Raw genomic sequence first — 20,756 nt, forward strand, 5'->3', positions numbered from 1 at the left:
AACGTAATGTATTTATTTTAATATAAATAAAACATTGATAAAATAAAAAAGTGCACATACCTATTTAGAAAAATGTCTCTCTTTAGAGATACTTTTTCTAGCTGACTAAGTTTATGGTAACATAATATGTTTTTTGTGACATTGTTTACAAGCTTAATATTGATTGAGCAATCACATGAGGTAGAATAGAGATTTTGTTAGGTTTTACTCTTTCATTCATGTTTACCTCACACAGAACTGAGGCGCTACAGGGATCTGTCACTCCACACAGTGCCAAAACAGCATTTATTTGAAAATTGTAATAAAATGGGCATTATTTTGAATCAGAGACTTTGTTTCATATCAATCATAAGGAGGGAGGCATGCTGGAATGTTCCATTCGTTAACTGAACAAGCCAGACTAACTGATTCTTGAGATTTAAGAATAAATGTGAAAATGAAAATCAATTACAATTAAGAAGTATGTATATTTTTACCCAGCCCTACATGTTTAGGGACCCAAGCCATGTTCATGGGGCAAAAGCTGCCTTAGCAACTTATTCATAACACTCACAAATGCATAGTATCCCAGAATCAACCAGATTGCTAAATGCTAAAAGACGCTCATCTTCCTAGCATCAAGGTGCCACGTTTTACATAAGTAAAGATATTCACAGTGTCGTAGTATATCTCATATACCATCAGTTTACCTAGGTCTTCCACAGTACTTTTTGTAAGAGTACCTGAACTGAATTAGTTACCTGTCTCGAGACATCACTTGCTCTCTTTCTCGCTCTCTCAAATGCTCACAAAGCTTCTCTCAAAGACACCTTGAGCAGTCTTGAGCCATGATGGATGTGGGGGGACGCTTGGCTGGACATTTATAACGTCCCTCAGATGACTCGACTGTTTGCTAACTGTGACTACACACACACACACACACACACACACACACACTGCTACGTTAGCAATTTACTGGCCAGACAAAAACTGGGTCAGTGTGCTTGTGTTTGACAGGGACAACAAAGTAGCCTATACAGTACACTAACAACACACATCCTGCCCTTGAGTTATTTTCCATGAAACCTCGCAAGTCTTGTGAATATTAACATGTATTCCATTCAACGCTGGATTACAAAACTGACAATTTGAATCCTAAAATGCTGTCTGAGGACGTTCACAGCATTCTGCGATGCAAGATGAGTGTGTGTGTATGTGTGTGTGTGTCTATAAGTACCTGAATGACCTGAATACACTCTAATGAAGGTGTTCTATTGTTCTCGGTGTGTTTTTGTCTTTCAGAGGCCCTGCAGAGGCCATACTATGCAGACTACTCTCCAACTCGCCTCTATATTCACACACTCTGCACTAGCCATTACCTGGACCTCTTCATCACCATCATCATCGCCATTAATGTGCTCACGATGTCAATGGAGCACTACAGACAACCCAAGGTGTGGTGTACACACATCACACACAACACTTCTGCAGGGGCAATAACACTATTAATAGGTTAACAAAAACCTGTTTGAAAATACTATCAGCTATTTTAGTCCACATTTTAAGTCAACAAAAATTGACCATTGTGCTGCTCTACTACTGAGAGGCACATTATACTATCTTATAATATATAATTGTATGTATCTTTTATATTTCTATTTTAATTTTGGTTCAAGTGTTAGTGATTTAGTTGTGTAATTTTTATTGATTTTTTATCTGCAATTTTTTTATTCATTCTTATTTAAGTTTTAGTCATTTTAGTACTGTGAATAGTAAACTGTAAACTATATATTTAAACTATATATTTCACTAAATGAAATATATATATATATATTATTTTTGTTAGCAATAACAACACTGGCTGGTTCCCATTTACTTCACTGACATATTTCAGAGTGAAACAGTATTCGGTATAATCAAATATAGTTTATATAATTTATATAGATTTATGCATCGGAAACTGTTTGGATCTTGAAAAACTGGAGTTACATAAGTTGTGATGTTAACCGCAAAGAAATGTTACTTCTGAGGCATAGCAATTTATTACATTTTGATGAAAGATTTTGACAGACATATTTTTTGCTATATGACTGATGCATCATTCATTAAAAGACCAGGATCATATAAATAAATTGTCGGTTTTGCATTTCTTTTGAATTCAAGTTAATATTCTATGTGTCTGACTTTCTGTATCTGTGTTTCTCAGTATCTGGATGAAGGTCTGAAGTACTGTAATTATTTCTTCACGCTGGTTTTTGTGATCGAGGCTGCGCTGAAATTGGTTGCCTTTGGCTTTAGGAGGTTTTTCAAAGAGAGGTAAGGCTCCATCATGTGGACACAGTGCAGATATACAGTATGTTCTCTAGACTGTAATTTCAATAGTTGGTAGAATTCCTAAATTCACATCCCAGCATGTATCTGTTCGACATATGTAGAGAAAACATCTACATTCAGTTTTGTTTCTCTTTAAAGGCAGTCCACAACTAAATACATTAATATAATCCGCTGTTCAAAAGTTTTTTTTAATATTTCGAAAGAAGACTTTTATGGTCACCAAAGCCTAATCTATTTGATTATTTGAAAATGCAGCACAAAAATAAAAATGAAGTATTTTTGTGCAAACAGTGATACATTTTTTCAGCATTCCGTGATTAATAGTTTTTATGACAGCATTCATTTGAAATGTAATTTTTTGTAACAATATAGATGCCTAGTGTCTTGTTTGATCAGTTTAATGCTGAATAAACATATTAATTTATCTTATAAATTATATATTTCTCTCAGTAAAGACTGTTACATTGTTGCAAAAAAATTATATTTTAAATAAATTTGCATTCGTGATTTATTGCACACAAATAAATACAGAGACCGTGTGCATTCTTCATCAAAAATATATGTGAATGTGCTTGTACATTATTAACAACTTTTGTGTTAAAGTGAGTCTGAGGACAGATGGCGTCTGTGATGCCGACACTATGAGTGTCAAACTCCGTCTCATTTCAAAACTGCATCTTGAGCCTCAATGTTTTTCCAAACCTTAAAAAATGATTTTTACACAAATATTCCTAATGTGTCAGTCTTTGACTGAAATCCTGTCACTCTGTCAGCGCCGAATGTCATGAAAACGCGAATACCTGCGACCCATGTTCCAAAATGGTATCAACTCACTGTTTGAAGTGCCTATCATAAAGAAAGGTCACATGGTGTCATGAATAATAATGAGACGAGGCCTTCTCATAAGATAAGGCCATGCAGACTCATGAATAATTATGAGACACCGCTGTGACATATCCTGTGACGTTGAGACGGAGAAAAATAGCCCAAAAAGTCTATAAATTAATAACTTTCCTCTTTATGAATTAAAAATACGGGATGCTAACATTATCATCCTTTGTCTTTCATTCGTGTTCCAAAAAGAAAAATGGTGTTAAAGAAAGACCTTTCCTCTGACAGCGTCTAATGGTCAAGATTAGCTGGTTTCACGAATATTAAATGGTTTCGCAAGACCTTGAATTTTTCTCATTCTTTTTTTTTAATGTCAGGTGGAATCAGTTAGATTTGGCAATTGTTCTTCTCTCCATCATGGGCATCACACTTGAGGAAATTGACCTGAATGCCTCACTACCCATCAACCCAACCATCATACGCATAATGAGGGTGCTGCGCATCGCCAGAGGTACCAAATACATGAAGACACACACACACACACACCAGCCTTGACAAGTGAGAAATAAAACAGGTTCTTATAAGAAAAGGGTAGAGAGATTTCCAGCATTTCCAGCAATGGGAAATTTCAAATGTTTTATTTCCAAAATTGGTGGAAAGTAATGTCTAAATGACTAAAAGGGGAATGAAATGTAATATTAAAGTGCCCCTATTATGGACAATGAAAGGTTTATATTTTAGTTTTGGGAGTCCCCAACAGGTTGACATGCATGCAAGGTAAAAAAACACTTTCATTGTCTTAAAACATGTATTTATTTTGACCTCACTTGCTCAAGGATTCCCTGAGCGATTCACTTTTCCAAAGTCCTCCTCGCACGATGCTAATCTTTGGTGAATGGTCCGATGGTTCTCATTTTCATTACATCCCGCCTGTAATGCCTGATAAAGTAGTGTTTGTAAGTCAGTGTACAGCGTTACCGGGGAAACCACTATTTTAACGGCTTTAATAGCAGCATCTAGTGGCAAAGAATGAATTAGCATTTTTATTCTGACCAACTCAAACAGAGCATCAAGTGTGCAGGCAATATCATAATGTTTTGGCCTGGAATTAATTCTAAAAGCAACTAGTTTCAATGATTCAGGGCCGACTTTTTCTTTTGAGAGAATAATGGCGCACTTTCAGATTTAAGCTTTTCAGGGTGTTTTCATTCACTTAGTGTTGCATGGAAGGTCATTTTCAAGGGCACTTTAAATTGTCTTTCAGTGCTGAAGCTGCTGAAGATGGCCACAGGAATGAGAGCTCTTCTGGATACAGTAGTTCAAGCTTTACCGCAGGTCAGTGAGTTCATATGTGTGCTGCGTCCTTTGTTTCTGTGGAATTACTTGATAGATTATGATGTGTGTTTATGTGGCTTTATTCTGGTGATGTTCTGGTTCTCCAGGTCGGTAATTTGGGTCTGCTGTTTATGCTGCTGTTCTTCATCTATGCAGCACTGGGAGTCGAACTCTTTGGCAAGCTCGGTTGGTATACCTTTCATTTATTATCTACTGTTTAACAGTTTGGGGTCAGGAAGTTTTGCGTGGACCTAAACATATACTTATATGAAATTAGAAAGATTCAAAAGAACAGCTTTTATTTGAATTTTTGTGTAACATTACAAATATATTTAAACAATTTTAAACAATGTTTAATACTTTTAAACAATTGAATGCATTGGTAACACTTTACAATAATATTCATTAGTTAACATTAGTAAACTTCATTAGTTAACAAGAACTAAGAATGAACAGTACATCTACAGCATTAATTAAGCTTAGTTAATGTTGATTTAAGCATTTACTAACGCATTATTAAAATCACAAGTTTTGTTTGTTAACATTAATTAATGCACCATGAACAAACATGACCAAACAATGAACAACAGTGTTTCTATTAAATAGCATTAACAAAGATGAATAAAGAGTGTAATAAATGTATTGTTCAGCGTTTAGCCCTGTTAATTAATACATTAAGTAATGTTAACAAATGACACCTACCTTTTTGTAAAGTGTTACCAATGCATCTTGGCCAAATAATAGTATTAATTCAGTACAAAAATATCTCACAGACCCCAAAACTATAAACTTTAGTGCATACTGTTGCATAACACAAATAAAAGTATATTTTGGATGAAGTATTAAAACAAGTTGTTTTTAAATCAGAATGCACTGAGGAAAACCCGTGTGAGGGACTGAGCAGACATGCTACATTTCATAACTTCGGCATGGCGTTCCTCACTCTGTTCCGCGTTTCCACCGGAGACAACTGGAATGGAATCATGAAGGTATTTGTGCATGTCATAAATACCTGATTATGGAATTCCGATATTTAATGCTAGATCTTAATTAGACTTAAACTCACCCTCATTTCATTCCAGATGTTTAATTGTGCGGCTATTAGTTGCCTAAAAAATTGGGTTATTTGGATAAAAGTTACTGTATTTTGTCACTTTTTGAGCTTGACAGAACTCACAATTTCTGTGTTTTTGTGTGTGTGTTTAGGATACCCTGCGGGAATGTAAAAATGACAAATGTCTGAGTTACCTGCCACTTTTGTCGCCTCTGTACTTTGTGACATTCGTGCTGATGGCGCAGTTTGTGCTGGTGAATGTTGTGGTCGCTGTGCTCATGAAACATTTAGAGGAGAGTAACAAAGACGCCCGTGAGGAGGCCGAGATGGAGGCGGAGTTGAAGGAAGAGCTTCAGGGCAGTCGTAGACAAAGCACCGCCTCTCTGGGCGGAGCCATCGGGCTTGAGGGTACAGCTGTTAAAATGGAGACTCTCTCACATGAACAGGTCAGTTCTGTACAGTTAAAAAAAAATTACTACAGTAGAGCAATGCTATTGTTTGGAGTATAATGAGTTTTAGAGATTGTCTTTAAATTGGTCTATAAAATAGTCTCACGTTACAGTCCCACAAAAATCATTTTTGATTAGTAAAATGCATTGCTAAGAACTACATTTTAGACAACTTTAAAGGCAATTATTTCAATATTTAGATTTTTTTACAACCTCAAATTATATATATATATATATATATATATATATATATATATATATATATATATATATATATATATATATATATATATATATATAGAGAGAGAGAGAGAGAGAGAGAGAGAGAGAGAGAGAAATAGTGCATAAATTACAGGTCAATAAAATCTATTATCATGAAATCCCTCTCAAATAGAATTCAACATTGAATATTTTTAATAATAAATATATTTTATTCCTTTAATATCAGAGGGTTCAAAATTCATCTGTAGTTAACGTTTAAAATCAACATGTGTAGTTTTAAAGCAGTTCAAGCTATTTTTATACAGGAAGTTTCCATATTATATTAAATGTAAAAATTATATTGAATATTTAATTTAAATAATAATAATACACGTTTTAATATGAATATGCTGTGTCTTCAAACCTGTTTTTAAACCAAGGAAAAACATAACCGTTACAGCACATAATATCGATGCGGTGTGTTCACAGGGTCAAGACTCTCATTACGGCAACTTCCTGACAGTTAGCAGGCCGTCTATATCACGGATGCTGTCCTTACCTAATGACAGTTACATGCTCTATCCTGTTAAGCCTGTATACGGGTCCATTCATGAGAGAGTCTCCAAACAGGACTCCACACTACCAGGTGACAAATAGAAAGCAGTTCTTACTGGTCATGGCACACGTGCAGAGAGAGAATATGACTAGAGCTGTTTGTGTATTCTTCAGGCTCCTCTCTGTCACTTGGCACCCATCCCTGTGAAGATAGTGCTGTAATGCAGGTTCCAGGAACTGCGTCTCAGAGAAACCTGGCTGCCGTTCCTGCTCCCCATCCTCTAAATCAAAGAGCAAGATCTAGCAATGCCTTCAGAGCCCTGCGGAGACAGGTGCTGCAGAGAGTCGCAACTGTTTTATAATAGGGATGACAATAGATTCAATTACATAAAATGCATGTCTTTGTCATCGATTGCCACATTGATCATGTGAACATTTGTATAAAAAGGTCAAATGCTTTTGCTTTTATTTGATCCTTCTCGATTAATGTTAAGAGCATGATCATCAGATTTTACTGAAGCTGCTGTCGTTAAACAGAAAGAGCAAACCAAATACAAAAACATTGTGTAATTCATGTTGTTATGCTGGTAAACATAAATAGATCATAAATATAAAATCTGTCTATCGATAAAAAAATATATCACGTATATATTTATATATACATTTACATTGATATAAATGCATATTTTAATTAAAAATCAATTTATTTATATCTATATCTAATTGTTATACAGTTTGATAAATAATTTTAATACAAATAATATTTAATACAAATTTAAATATTTAATATTTAATACATATATAGTCTTTTTGATTGAGTCTTTTTGAGCAATGAAGTATTGTCATGCAGTTTATAATTTTTAAATGTGTGTTCTTACAGTACATGTGTTCTTACCTGCAGCAAGCAATAAAGAGCGACTCCATCGATTCCACAAACGCTGACTCCAGAGACACCTTACAAACCCAGAGCAAACCCAGCTCCGGTGATAATCTTCACCTCAAAGTACCCAGCATTCCCCTCACCGGTGGATCCGCCCCGTGTTCGCCCCAGGCCTCCCCTCCCCCTCCCCTCCGCAACCGGACAGCGAGCGTACAAACAAACAGACACGTGTACAGCCAGCGCAGCATCCCCTGTCGACAAGCTGCGTACGAGACGCAATCTCGAAAACCTCCAGACATAATGCACGCACATGCACAAACCAAACTACAGGATTCGCACGAGGTGGCCCGACTCAACACGAACGTTACCCAAAGAAGAGCCTCTCAGCGTGTGGGACGCAGCCATAACTTGTCCCCTTACGCTTCAGAAGCCCAGTCTGAAGACTCATTGCAAGGTGGGACGTCCCGCCAGCCAGCTCAATGTCTACGGAAGTACAACAGTATGGAAAACAGTGGCTTCCTATCTCAACTCCACGTCCCTCGGCGTCATTCGACGCATGGGGACGAGCTACTGCAGCCCCCAGGACCTTCTCCAACGCCCAAGAAGGAGAAAATGAGCCCGCCGTGCATCTCCATCGACCCTCCCACCGACGCAGAGTTGGTCGGTCAGGAGCGCAGCACAGTCCTGAGACGACGGACACCGTCCTTCGACTCCGCGCTCCCACGGGAGTCCATAGATCTTCCTGACATGCAGGATGAACCTCTTTTGCCAAGTCATTTGCCCCTCCCACAATTCTCTTTTGACCAATCGGATGTAAGTTCGCTGAGCAGCATGTCGGAACTGCTTTCGGACAGTGACCAGTCGACGCACTCCTTCCCTCCCGAGGCGCGCTCGGGGGCGCTGGGAGACGCAGCTCAGAGTCCACTCAGGAAGAAGGTATTGGTCAGAATGGCCAGCACTAGGGATCCAGGAAATGAGGATTCGTTTGCCTAGGCGACCACACAGGAAGCCTCTCTCGCATTCCACCTCTTCGCAAAGCATTTTAATAACAGGAAGAGGCGGCGTTGGCAAAAGTATGCAAATGTGTTTCTGATGGAACTGATGATTTGTTTTTTTTTTGCCTGATCATATTGATTAGGGAACTTTTATTAGTGTTCATCACACACACTGATGTTGTGACGTTTTATGTGAGTTCATCCTTAACAGAAACATGTTGCATCGTGGCATATGATTACCGCACATGATCGTGCAATTTTAACCCTCATATTTTGTTAACTCAAAACGTGTCATTAAAAGATGCCCTGTAAAACCTGACAAATGAAATGTAAGTTTATTGAACGTTTAGATGAAATAGTGCTTTTTTTGAGTTTGCCTGGGGGCAGTTGCTTCAATCCAGTAAATGTATAAAATATAAAAATTATTTTTAAGTTTACTTATGCCAGTAAAGATTTCACCTAAATAAAACACCACATCCAGGAGGAGGAAGCACTGATGGCTTGTTTTTGTCTTTTAATTTTGACACACAAATTGTAATAGAGCATTTTTTTTAGCAAACATGCATAATCTTTCAGAAGTGTAGGTTTACTTTTTCTTGTTGCACTGTCAAGATTTACTGAGAAATTATAAAACATTTTATAATACACTTTACAAAAAGGTTCATTAGTTAATGGTTAACAATATTGTTAAACATGAAGTAAGAATGAACAATACTTCTCCAGCATTTATTGATGTTAGTTATTAATTTCAGCATTTACTAATGCTTAGTAAAATCACAAGTTGTGTTTGCTAACATTAGTTAATGCACTGTGACCTAACGTTGACTAACAATGAACAACTGTATTTTTATGAACTAACAATAACAAAGATGAGTAAATACTGAATGTACTGTTCATTGTTTGTTCATGTTAGTTAATACATTAATTAATATTACCAACTGACACCTTATTATAAAGTGTTAACTTTTTTTTTTAATCACATTGACCGCAAACAGATTATATAATATAATAATAAATCAGAGGTTCAACTTCAGTAATAGTTTTGATTCAGTCTGAGGAACATAATAAAATAACTAGAAGGGAAATGACTAATTATTAGTAAGTCAATCTCAACAAAACATGGGGGTTAAATGGTAGCACTATATTGGTCATCTTCAAGCAAACCCTTACGTCACGTGATTATTTAACATTAAAGTCATGACCTAATTGTAACACCCTATTGTCTTACAGAGTAAACGACACCGAGATATTTTAGCTGAAACATGCATGTTTCATAATGCAGATTGTGTAGCTGAATGAATGAGATGATTACTGCATATATGCGTGGCATGTGATATTTTTGTAAAGGGTCAGAGTTTTACATGCTGTTGGCCTTCAGGAAGAAACGTGTTAAAGGAATGTTCCGGGTTCAAGCTCCACATCTGTGCTGCAGATTATTACAGAAAATCATTTTGATTTGTTCCTCCGTTTGTGTGTACAGTGATGCAGTGGACGTCTATGGGGAAAAGCATTGCAGCAGGATAAAATAGACACTGTTTTTAGACTTTAGCATTGCGTCGACATGACATTGGTGTAATAGCATTTCCTAATAACCCTGTCTATGCAAAGTTATATCCAATTTCTACACTGAAGCTGTTTCACATGGCAAGTAATGCATTGAAGTGAGCGTTACATTTTCAAGCAGAACTGAAATATACTGAAATATAATAATATTTCTTGTAAAATGTAATTTTACAGTCTGTGGAGGACCTGGAGCGAAATCAATAAATGAAAAATTAGGTAACTATTTGACAGTCCACTATAAACGGTAAGCAACTACATGTCAACTAGCAGTCGTTAGAGTATCGGTAGTCTGCTTAATAACTTCTAACATTTTATTTTGATGGGTTCACAACCCTAACCCTAACAACATACTGACTTTTAGAAACTTCACAAGTATATGTCAACTTATTTTAATAACCCTAAACCCTAATAGTATACTCTGAGAAATAGTTGACATGTAGCTAGAAAGTTATTTATATTTAGTAGAATATGTGGACTGTCAATATAAAGTTTAACCATAATTAAGTGTAGCCAATGATATATATATACACATATTTAAAAGAGCTTAATTTAACTTGTAATGTTGTTTAATTTAATGATTAATAACACACGGGTAGTGAGCAGAAATTCATCTTTTACAGAAAGAACTTTTCCTTTACACCTTCTGAAATATTTTCCCCCCTGACGTTCATTGTAAGGCATTACTGTAAACACGTCTTTACATAAATTTGAAGTGTTCCTTCTTTTGAACTGTATTTCACTGACATGCTTCATGTAAACTTTCAATCAGGACCTTTTTTTTTCCATGCACAAACATAAAGATTTCCAAAGAAACGAGCTAGCATGAATGCTAACACCTATTTTGGTTTGACAACATTGGTGTTTTGGACCATCGTGGGATGAATTCAGTAATAATTAGCCCATGAACGTTAAAAGAACACTCCACTGTTTTTGGAAATAGGCTAATAAGTTCAGTTTTACCATTTTGGAATCTATTCAGCCGATCTTTGAGTCTTTTTCGAGTCACTTATAGCATAGCTTAGCATAGGTCATTGTATCCAGTAGCATCTTGTCAAAAGTTTCGGTGTTTTTCCTATTTAAAACTTGGCTCTTTTGTAATTATATTGTGTACTAAGACTGGCAGAAAATGAAAGGTTGTGATTTTATAGACCGATATGATACACTCCCATACTGGCGTAATAATCCTGCTGCTGTAAGATGGCCGCAGCAGGCGCAGTGATATCACTCAGCGCCTGTAGTAAATAGTCCCCAGCTTACATGATACACTGCTACTGGTTTAACTGGATTCAGTAATCAATGCTAAGCTATGCTAAAAGTGCTTTTGCTATCGGGCAGTTGGAGAATAAGCTTATTTCCTTTCTTTTCAGTGTTGCGGTATTCACAACAACATAACGCTTGTTTAGTGCAGATGTGATTTCCTCACAGAAAACATTCCCTTGCATTACCAGTCACGTAAGGGCTTTTCACACTTAAACCTGGGTTAACAACTCTTTGAAACAATAAATGTTTTTTGAGCGAATCAGCATATTTAAATCATTTCTGAAGGATCATATGGCACGGAAGACTGCAGTGAGGATGCTGAGGATTCAGTTTTTTCATAAAATGAATAAGCTAATTTTTTAAATAAATTCAAATAGAAAGTGATTTCATTATTTTATTCAGTATTTTATATTATAATATTGCATAATAATATTTTTAATTAAATAAATGTGGACTTGGTGAGCATAACAGACTTATGAAACTAAATAATTATTATTACAATTTTTTATTTATTTATCTATTTATTTATGTTTTACCTACCACAAACCTTTAAACAGTAAAGCACATTTCTACAGATAAATAAGCAGTTATTAGAACGATACATTAAAATGATTTGTGGGAAAAGTGTGAAAAGCCCTCTAAAGATTGATTGATTGATTGTCTGATTGATTGATTGATTGATTGATTGATTGATTGATTGATTTACTGATTGCAGTTTACGCATTCTCAAAATCATGCTAATACATATCATTATGTACTGGCCATATTATTATGCCTGGCATTTCTTTAAAAAAATGTATTTTGTGATTAACTAGAGTGTAATGGTGGTATCTGGGAAAACCAAGGGCTGCTAAATATTAATGAGTATCGCTGTATTGAGGTCAGGATATGTGTCCTGTATGCAGTGTGAGATCCAGAATGCTGTTTGACTGATTCATGATGCTTTTGGGTGCATCTACAGATGAGAGCATCCACTTAGCATCAAGATACATTTTGTTGAAAAACTATGGACATTAAACGGTTAGAGACTGTTAACTACTTGAAAAGATTTCTATTTTGCTCCCAATGTTTCCTGTAATCCATTGCCATTATGTGTAAAACTTTGAGAGGCGGATCAGCGTATAAACAGGGCAAAATGTCAATACTTTCCAATAATAGGGTACAAAATAGGGCTTAAAATAATAAATGGAATATTTAAAAATAATAAAAATAAAACTATGTCAGTAAAAGGAGGCATTTTGCCTAAATCTTTCATTATGGGAGCTTTAGTTTAGACTTAAATGTTGGTTTGTAGTTATTGATTAATGTATATGTCCCATAAAGTAACAAAAATACTGCTTTTTTTTCTTAATGTAACCTTAATAACAGGGTTGAATTTGAAACTAGCTATTGGCATGCTGTGAATTTTATGTTAGCAAATAGTTTATTAAACATCAATAGCTCTTTGTCTGAAGATCATGATATTTTTATATGTATTTATTTTACAAAAGCGTAACAGGACACTAGTTTGTACCCTATTTGTGGAGACGTCCATCCTCCAAACTTCACTCGCGAGGTTTTTATCATCCAGCTTATTCATATTGGTTTTTGAAAAACAAACATTACTGTACCTTGTAATATATCCCAATGTATTTGAAATGATAAACAAGGACAGCCCCGGAAAGCTTCTGGGTGTTGACCTGGTAATAATAGCATGTATATCAACCCAACTGTATCTTGCCCTTATTTCTGTTGTTTTTTCTTATGGCATAATAAAGCACACTACCATAAGGGACACACTGTATTATAAATCTAGTTAGAGCTACATACCTGTAAACATTTTATAGCTTCAGATTTCTTTTCAAGGGCATTTAATTGCATTTAGGTTTATGGAAACATGAAGGTCTGCTTATTAAACTGGATTGATTGAAATGATTTAGGAGGAATGCCGTCTTTTGATGCCTACATCTAAAGCATTTTCTCACATTGAATGCACACAAGCAAATGCTTCGCTAAACTGTACATTTTAATATTAATAATTAATATTATTCGTATTTATTAATATTTTTATTTAGTTTATTTTATTTTATTTTTGCTAATATTGATATATAGCATATATCTATGCAGCCATAATATATATATGAATTAAAGGACTTTATTTTTAGCCCCAGTCATATATTACTTTACAGTTTTACAACTTAATTAAAGTGACAGTTCACCCAAAAATTCGGTCATTATTTTTTGTTATATATATATATATATATATATATTTTTTTGTCACTTTGGAATCCCAGCACACAAAATGACATCATTCAGCCGTCTGCTTCACTGCACTTCTTTATTCAGGACCTCATGGTACTGTATATGTCATCTTAAAGACTTTAATAACCACTGTAACTTCTTCCATTAACAAAATATAACAATTACATCTCTGCTTCAGTGGGAATTTGTGGCATTTTACCATATCATGCAATTAGACAGAATTAGAGCAAGCACACACAATCCCAGCCACACTTATACACACACACTCCCACACACACACACACAAACTCACACACATATGCACAAATATGCTTTTTAAAGTAAACAATCTGTTCCAGTAATCTCAGTTATCTCATCCGGAATGTCTCTGACTGCTACAGTCCATCAGCTAACACACACACACACACACACACACACTCATTTGCTCATTCTCTTCACCGTTTCTCATTATCTCTCTCTCTCCTAATAGTGACATACTCTTAAGTACTTATAAACACATTTACTAATATTCTCTCAACAGATTTTGACACAACTTTAACTGCATTAGACGCTGATCGATGTATCGTTTGGTACTTCCGTCAATCAAGACTGCATCATTTGATAATCAGAAACACAAAAATAATAACAATCTAAGCTTCACTTTTGTTATTCTTAAACGTGCACCAAGTAACTTTTGCATATGGGAAAAAATTTACCCTGGAAAAAAAGGAAAATATGTAGTAACTTTTAGATATGAAATATGACTATTATTATTATTACTACGTATTATTGGCCAAAAAGTCAAAAGTTTTTTTCAAGTTTGAAGTTTTCAGGTGAGATTTATATTTTATTTAATCAGTGTTATTTCAATCGCCTTATTTAAATGAACAAAAATGTTTTAATAAGCACTGGCATCATTTAGATCATCTGTATGATTTGTCAAAATTAAATCCCACCAAAAACTTTTGCTTTTAAATGACGCAACAGCCAATACTTAGTGCACCTGTAAGTAATTTTCATTTCTTTAATTAAACAAAATAATTTCCTTGTGGTGATTTCACAGCTATTGGTAGCCGAATGTAAAAGGTCTGAGTAGGCAATCACAGTCAACCCAGAACATCCATCTTTGCTCAGGTTAAGGTGAGACTATACATTATCAGACTGTATTATAGTGTGGACTACAGAAGGTGAGCATCATCCCCTTGCCAAACCGTTACTAAAACGCGTTACAATACGATACATTTAGCTAACATTGACGGCAGTCTATACTCTGTCCTTTAGCGCTGCTATATTCCTTGCCTTCTGATTGGTTGTGGATTAAAACGCAGGCGGGATCTTGTATCCGGGGGGGCGGGTCTCCACGGTTTCGATGAGCGGTGGACTCTGGTAAGCGTTGACGGGGATGGTGGTCTGACCGATGACGTCGTTGGAGGGGTACGGCTGCTTGGGCGGCTGGCCAGGCATGTGCTCGGTGGTGAACAGGGTCATGTCAGTACCGAGCAGGAACCTCTGAACGGCGCACACCGTCAGGCCCGCCTAGTCAGGATATTATATTGCATATTAGTCCGATTAGCATGTTAGTGAGAAAGACAATCATGGTTATGAGGCAGCAAGGGTTAGTTGGAGTACTTGTGTTAACCAAGTTCATTCTTGCAACTGTGAAGGAAAAACCAGAGTATGCAATATATATAAAGTTGTATGATTGGGATAGAAGTGTATGCATGTTTTTATTTTTACAGTTTTTAAGAGTGATAATTTAAGAATAAAATATATATCATCTACTCTGACTAAAATATATTGCTCCCATTAAAAAAAAAGATAAACTTGAGGTAGGTTAACGCAAAATATTTTTTGCCATTCTTCTAGTTTGATAGCAATCGTAATGTGTCATAATGCATGTTATAGTTATACATCTACTGTATATGCTGTACAGTGGCCAAATGTCTGTTTGATCAATCAATTCTGATAATCACTCCTAATAATTATTCTATTGGGTTATTAGCAGAGTTTTTATCTGAGAAAATCCTAAAATATTGTCTGGTTAACTGTGATGGCAGATAAATATTATATCATTAGAATATAGTACATTCATACATAGTGTCGGTTAATATCTATAAAGTTAGGCAGCATAATACTCAGCAATAACAAATATTCAATTATATAAAATGTTATCAACGTGTATGACACGTTATTCTTGTGCTTTTAAGCTTCATAGATTTATAATGTTTATTATAAATCCAAATCATTGAACAGTGCACACACTGTACACTCTCAAAGAAAAAAGCACAAAGCTGTCACTAGGTGGTAACCCAAGAAAAAAGGTAGTAGTAGTAGTACTAGTAGTGATAGATTCGTACCTTACCATACTAATAGCACTTTGTACTACTGTCAGACTAGCAGTTTAGTGTGTACTTAGTGATGCACATGAAATCTGCATCTACACTACTGAGAGACCGTTATGTTGTTTGGACAAAAGCCTCTGTTTATCCTCCATAAAAGCAGTGTTCTTAAATTTGTGCACTGCTAGCAGACATAGACACACCTGGAACAAAAACACTGCAGGTCAAATATAAAAGTAATTGGTGTACTGCATGTACAAGATGGAGTGTCTTACCCAGGTGAGTATGGAGAAGAAAGAGAAGGCGATGGCCGCTCGTGCTGCGTCTGACGCCTGAGCCAGTGGCAGCTCCTCAGGGGACGTACGGCTCCACTGACTGGCCAAAAAGCAGAATCCTACAAACCAAAGGAACGTCCAGAATCCTAAAGAGAGGACATTGGAAAATATGTGCGGGAAATTACAAACACAGTCCCCAAAAGTGATTTTTGGTTTATTTTCTTTTCGGCTACACTACATTTTGTTATCATGCAAACATGTTGTCAATTTAATTTCTTATTTTAATTTAGTTTGACTAAAAATAATAAAATAATAAATAAAAATGTAACTATTTCGTTTAATATCTGAAAGTGGACATAAAAATAAATCTGATATAAATTAAATGAGTTACTGAAAATGTAATTAAAATTAAAACGAAAATGGAAAACACAAAAATAAAATGCACATATTAAAGAAAAATGTATATGACAAATATCTAGATATAATATCAAATATAAATATATACCGAATGCGTGTGTATTTATACATACATAATAAATACACACAGTACACTCACATATTATATAAACCAAAACTTTTAACACTAATCACAATGTTTCAAGGGTGTATATTTTTACCTGAAAAAACTATCTCCACCAGCACGGCTCTCTTTCTATCTTTAACACTGCTGATCTGAGGGAAGTAGACGTCCAGGGCCAGGAACAAGACGCAGGCTAAGAAAGCCACAATTCCTATAGTGATGCCGTAGTTACAGGCGTCCGCGTTCTTATTAAAGACACAGTGCAGTCGCTCGCTGCCCATATTCACATAGCCCTCATTTATTATAGAAGCAAAGACCACCATGGAGAAGATCTGGAGAGAGACAGGGAAAAAAAGACATGAGTCACAGCAATAGGTATATAACCTCCTCCCTGGTCACTGTTAAATTAATAAAACCCTTTTTAATTATTTGCATTCTCAGAAGGCATCTAAGTGAGGCTGTTCTTCTCTTATATTATGCATGCTAAATGGAAGTGACACATCATTATTTGTGCTGATGCCGTGTTATGCATTTTTCCGACAAGAATTTAATTTGCACCTTAGGGAGAAAATGTGGCTAATTCACACTAATGCAACAGATCACGCACAACCACACCCACCCGAAGAGAGACACAAGAGAGCTCAACAAAAAAGTAAAAATCTTGTGTAGTTTAGTGTGTGCTGAAGTGAGAGAAAATCATCGGCAATGCTCAGTTACTGTGGTGCCATGTGCTATTTTTGGCAATGAAACCCCATAAACTGACGTGTACATCACATCACATAGTCGTCATAGAAACAGCTACAGCTGCTTTGGCTATTGGCTGGCTAGATAATACACTGAAGAAGCAACATCCAACGTGTCTCTAAACATGCCTCGAAGCTCTACATCTGACCCTCTTTTGCTGATGTCACCTAATGTACTCCGGTTGATTCAGTAATATTAAATAACACATCTTCATTTAAACCAGTACAAAACATTCTACATTGTGCAGAGGCTTTTCGAAAGTCAAAACACAATTTTCCTCTGTCCTCAGGCGCAGATCTGTGGCTCGGTGGGTGTGCATTTATGAACATATCAGTCATCCATGAAGGTAATACAAGTTCATAGTTAAAGCTCACTTTATCATTTCTTAATAAAACACCATTGGAGATCTGACATTTATATTTTGAAGTTTTTAACATTTTTTTTTTAAATAGTATTTTCAATACCCTAAAACTCTGGTGTTCCATTTGCATATTAAGAAAAATATATATTTTCTAATAATAATGCTGACCTTTCTTTTTGACAAAATCTGACACTTCCCCTCATAAATGTCAACGGTTCATATTTATCAGCACATTACTAGACATAAAACCTTTTTAAATTAATTTGTAACTGCAGTGCACAAATACAGAAAGGATTGTAACATCACTGACAGCGGCATAGACAAATCTATTGATCAGATTAAAATCGATATATTATACACCAACGCTATATAAATAGACTAAACCAAGTGAGAACATGACATTCATGGGTGAATCAATTATTCTTGTAGGAAAATCAGCCTGTGAACAATCTCTTTTAATAGCATATTATTTATTACAATGCTAGAAAAAAACATAAAAGAATAAAGATTTTTATACGGTGTATTAAATATCTGAAATCTGTTAAATAACACTATAGTTTATTATTAGCAGTGGTAGTATTAATACTAATATTTAAAATGACCCAAACATTGCAACCAGTGGCACTACAGCACTTTTAAATCTGCGCGCACGCAGCGCGTGCGTCACCACCACGGCAACATCTGACGCGCGTCCACCTAAAGAAGACAGCATCCTATAACACCCGATCGTTACATTAAACGATTACAGACGCCAGGGAAACGCTAGGCAATGACAACATACAAAAAAAAGAAAGCATAGCTATAAAACGCGGGGTGAAAAATCAACCTCGTTAAAATAATCGCTCGGCCATTAATGGCAACGCATCTTTCTGTCAATCATAATTCGTAGAGGATTGCCGTTCTTACCCATGCCAGGACTCTCAGGATCGTCTGCGGTTGTTTGATGAACACAATCAGATCAAAGGCCGAACCGGCTCGGCCCGCTCCGAACGAGCCCGCTCCATCCATCCTCCCAGAGGCGCGCCGACTGCTGCTGCTGTGCGATATTCTGCGGAAGAAGAGAGGAGAGCCGAGCGCGTGCACGGGTGCCTGCCCTGTCGTGCACGCCCAGAGTCGAGCGCGCGCCTGTGATTCATCTCAGTGACTCGAATCTTTTGAATCAGTTGAGTTCGCAAAATAGGGATTCGTTTTCAGTGTTCAAAATAACTGAGCTATCCAATCAAATCAAAGTAGGCGGGGTTTAGAGTTCGCAGACGCTGAGCGCGAAGCGTCAGTTTATTGAGAGCGAGGCAAGAGCCTGTAAATCATTTAAGGTTAGCAAAGTGTTTTAGGATCGAAATGTTAAATGACAGAAATCAGAAATTTAAATTTAGTGAAGCGAATACTCGACGTTTTCTCAAATATGTCCCATTTTGAGCGAGAGCTAGAGATTATACGTGTGCTTTAAATGTCTGTCCCTACAAACAAGCTGTGAGTTTAGTTACTTCAAAAACACGTCGTTGCTTAGAAATATAATATAGCGATTCGGTATGGAAACTTTTATTTTTTTATTTTATTTAATCTCAAATTCAGGACACGGGGACAGAAAATTTATGTTTATAAATTCATATTGACTAGTTAATTTCAAAAGAATGTAATTTTTATTTTCTCAAAAAATGGCCATGATTGCAAATGTGATACTGTTTTGTTTGTTTAGATTTTTTTCGACAAGTTAGACACCATAGTTCCTGTTTTGGCGCTGTGTCCACAAAAAAAATAACCAAGGCATTATTTTGCGTCTCTGAGCAACATGTGGTGATTCTGCAATCTATACTATGGCTGCGCGATAACTGAAAAAAATTCACATTGCTATATTTTGTTTTTCTGCGATATAACCGCCCTGACGGCGGCTCGGAGAAAATGATCAAAGATGGCGGCTTCCAATTTTACCGGGAAGTCCACTCAACGCTTTACAAACGAGTCAGTTTGACTTTAAACGTAGTTACCGAAAAGCGAGTTTGGGATGGGGATAAATGTGTGGCTGTGCACAGGCAATAAAACAACTGAAGCAGCACCGGTAGAAAACACCGACTGGATCTTGATCTTCTGATATGTTCCAGAGTTAGTCTAACATATTACAACTTAAAAAGCACACAAGAATGGTTGGACAAGAACAGCTGGCCGGTGCCTCTCCTTTAATAAAAAATGAACTACTATATCAACAATAATTGGGGTTGATAGGCTATTATAACCAAGGCTGAAATAGATTACCATTGGTTGGTCAGGTAAACCATGCCATTTAATTGAGCTTACTTTTATTTTTCTGCTTTGTACTGCATAAATGTTGGTGATCTGGATGATTAACCGTCTAGATCAGATCACTTTATCTACCTTTTTTTTTACCTGCGGAATATGACTTTTATCCAGCTATAGAAAATGATAACAATAATAGCCTAAATAAATGATGAATTTCCGTAATGTCCTTATGTCGTTTTAATTGTTCATAGTCATCAGTCATTTTTAGACATTCATAATTGTCAGTAGCTATAGATCTGCAGTATGGATCACATACAAAATATAGAATATTATAAAAATAGATTTGAATGGAAGGATAGGCTTCAGCATCAACTCGAATATATTAGATGGATATATAAATGTTAATGTTAATGTTTTTTTCATTATAATTTGTCTAAGAATACTGTTTTCCTATGAATGATTTGTTGAATAGAATTTTAAATGATAAAAAAAACTGATATGATAGTTTGTAGTCTCATCGAGCAGCTCTATATTCTTTAATGAAGTGAAGTATACTACAATTCTGAATATGAGAATAACAAATCATAATGATTTGTGACTCACATTATTTTTTTCTGCGCATATAC

The 20,756-nt window shown here is 35.8% G+C and overlaps 2 protein-coding genes across 4 annotated transcripts in view; one reads left to right on the forward strand and one right to left on the reverse strand.

The window, feature by feature from the left end:
• The window catches only part of cacna1hb (calcium channel, voltage-dependent, T type, alpha 1H subunit b), a 78,608-nt gene extending 66,137 nt beyond the window's left edge, over positions 1-12,471 (forward strand). For 2 of the 3 annotated variants that reach the window (XM_043241541.1, XM_043241533.1), the window contains exons 26-35: positions 1,282-1,433; positions 2,186-2,295; positions 3,522-3,655; positions 4,409-4,479; positions 4,587-4,665; positions 5,347-5,468; positions 5,686-5,979; positions 6,673-6,829; positions 6,913-7,070; positions 7,640-12,471. In XM_043241541.1, coding sequence (XP_043097476.1) covers positions 1,282-1,433; positions 2,186-2,295; positions 3,522-3,655; positions 4,409-4,479; positions 4,587-4,665; positions 5,347-5,468; positions 5,686-5,979; positions 6,673-6,829; positions 6,913-7,070; positions 7,640-8,611 — 2,249 coding nt within the window. In that variant the 3' untranslated portion in view covers positions 8,612-12,471. The remainder of the gene's footprint in view (positions 1-1,281; positions 1,434-2,185; positions 2,296-3,521; positions 3,656-4,408; positions 4,480-4,586; positions 4,666-5,346; positions 5,469-5,685; positions 5,980-6,672; positions 6,830-6,912; positions 7,071-7,639) is intronic. The other variant, XM_043241548.1, reaches the window with a different exon arrangement.
• Positions 12,472-13,739: 1,268 nt separating this feature from the next.
• On the reverse strand, positions 13,740-18,974 carry syngr3b (synaptogyrin 3b). The gene is made up of 4 exons (XM_043242231.1): positions 18,802-18,974; positions 16,888-17,122; positions 16,271-16,416; positions 13,740-15,192 (listed from the first exon to the last, which is right to left on the reverse strand). Exons 1-4 carry the CDS (start codon positions 18,901-18,903, stop codon positions 14,974-14,976), a joined length of 702 nt encoding a protein of 233 aa, XP_043098166.1. The 5' UTR covers positions 18,904-18,974; the 3' UTR covers positions 13,740-14,973.
• Between the last annotated feature and the right edge of the window lie 1,782 nt (positions 18,975-20,756).

The sequence above is a fragment of the Puntigrus tetrazona genome, chromosome 1 (genome assembly GCF_018831695.1).
Source record: "Puntigrus tetrazona isolate hp1 chromosome 1, ASM1883169v1, whole genome shotgun sequence".
Classification (NCBI taxonomy): domain Eukaryota; kingdom Metazoa; phylum Chordata; class Actinopteri; order Cypriniformes; family Cyprinidae; genus Puntigrus; species Puntigrus tetrazona.

Excerpts from the sequence above, each read along its gene's own strand:
- syngr3b (XM_043242231.1), bottom strand. The coding sequence starts at position 18,903 with ATGGATGGAGCGGGCTCGTTCGGAGCGGGCCGAGCCGGTTCGGCCTTT. Across the intron at positions 17,123-18,801 it reads TCCTGAGAGTCCTGGCATGG|ATCTTCTCCATGGTGGTCTT; the intron begins GTAAGAACGGCA and ends GTCTCTCTCCAG. Across the intron at positions 16,417-16,887 it reads GGTGGAGATAGTTTTTTCAG|GATTCTGGACGTTCCTTTGG; the intron begins GTAAAAATATAC and ends TCCTCTCTTTAG.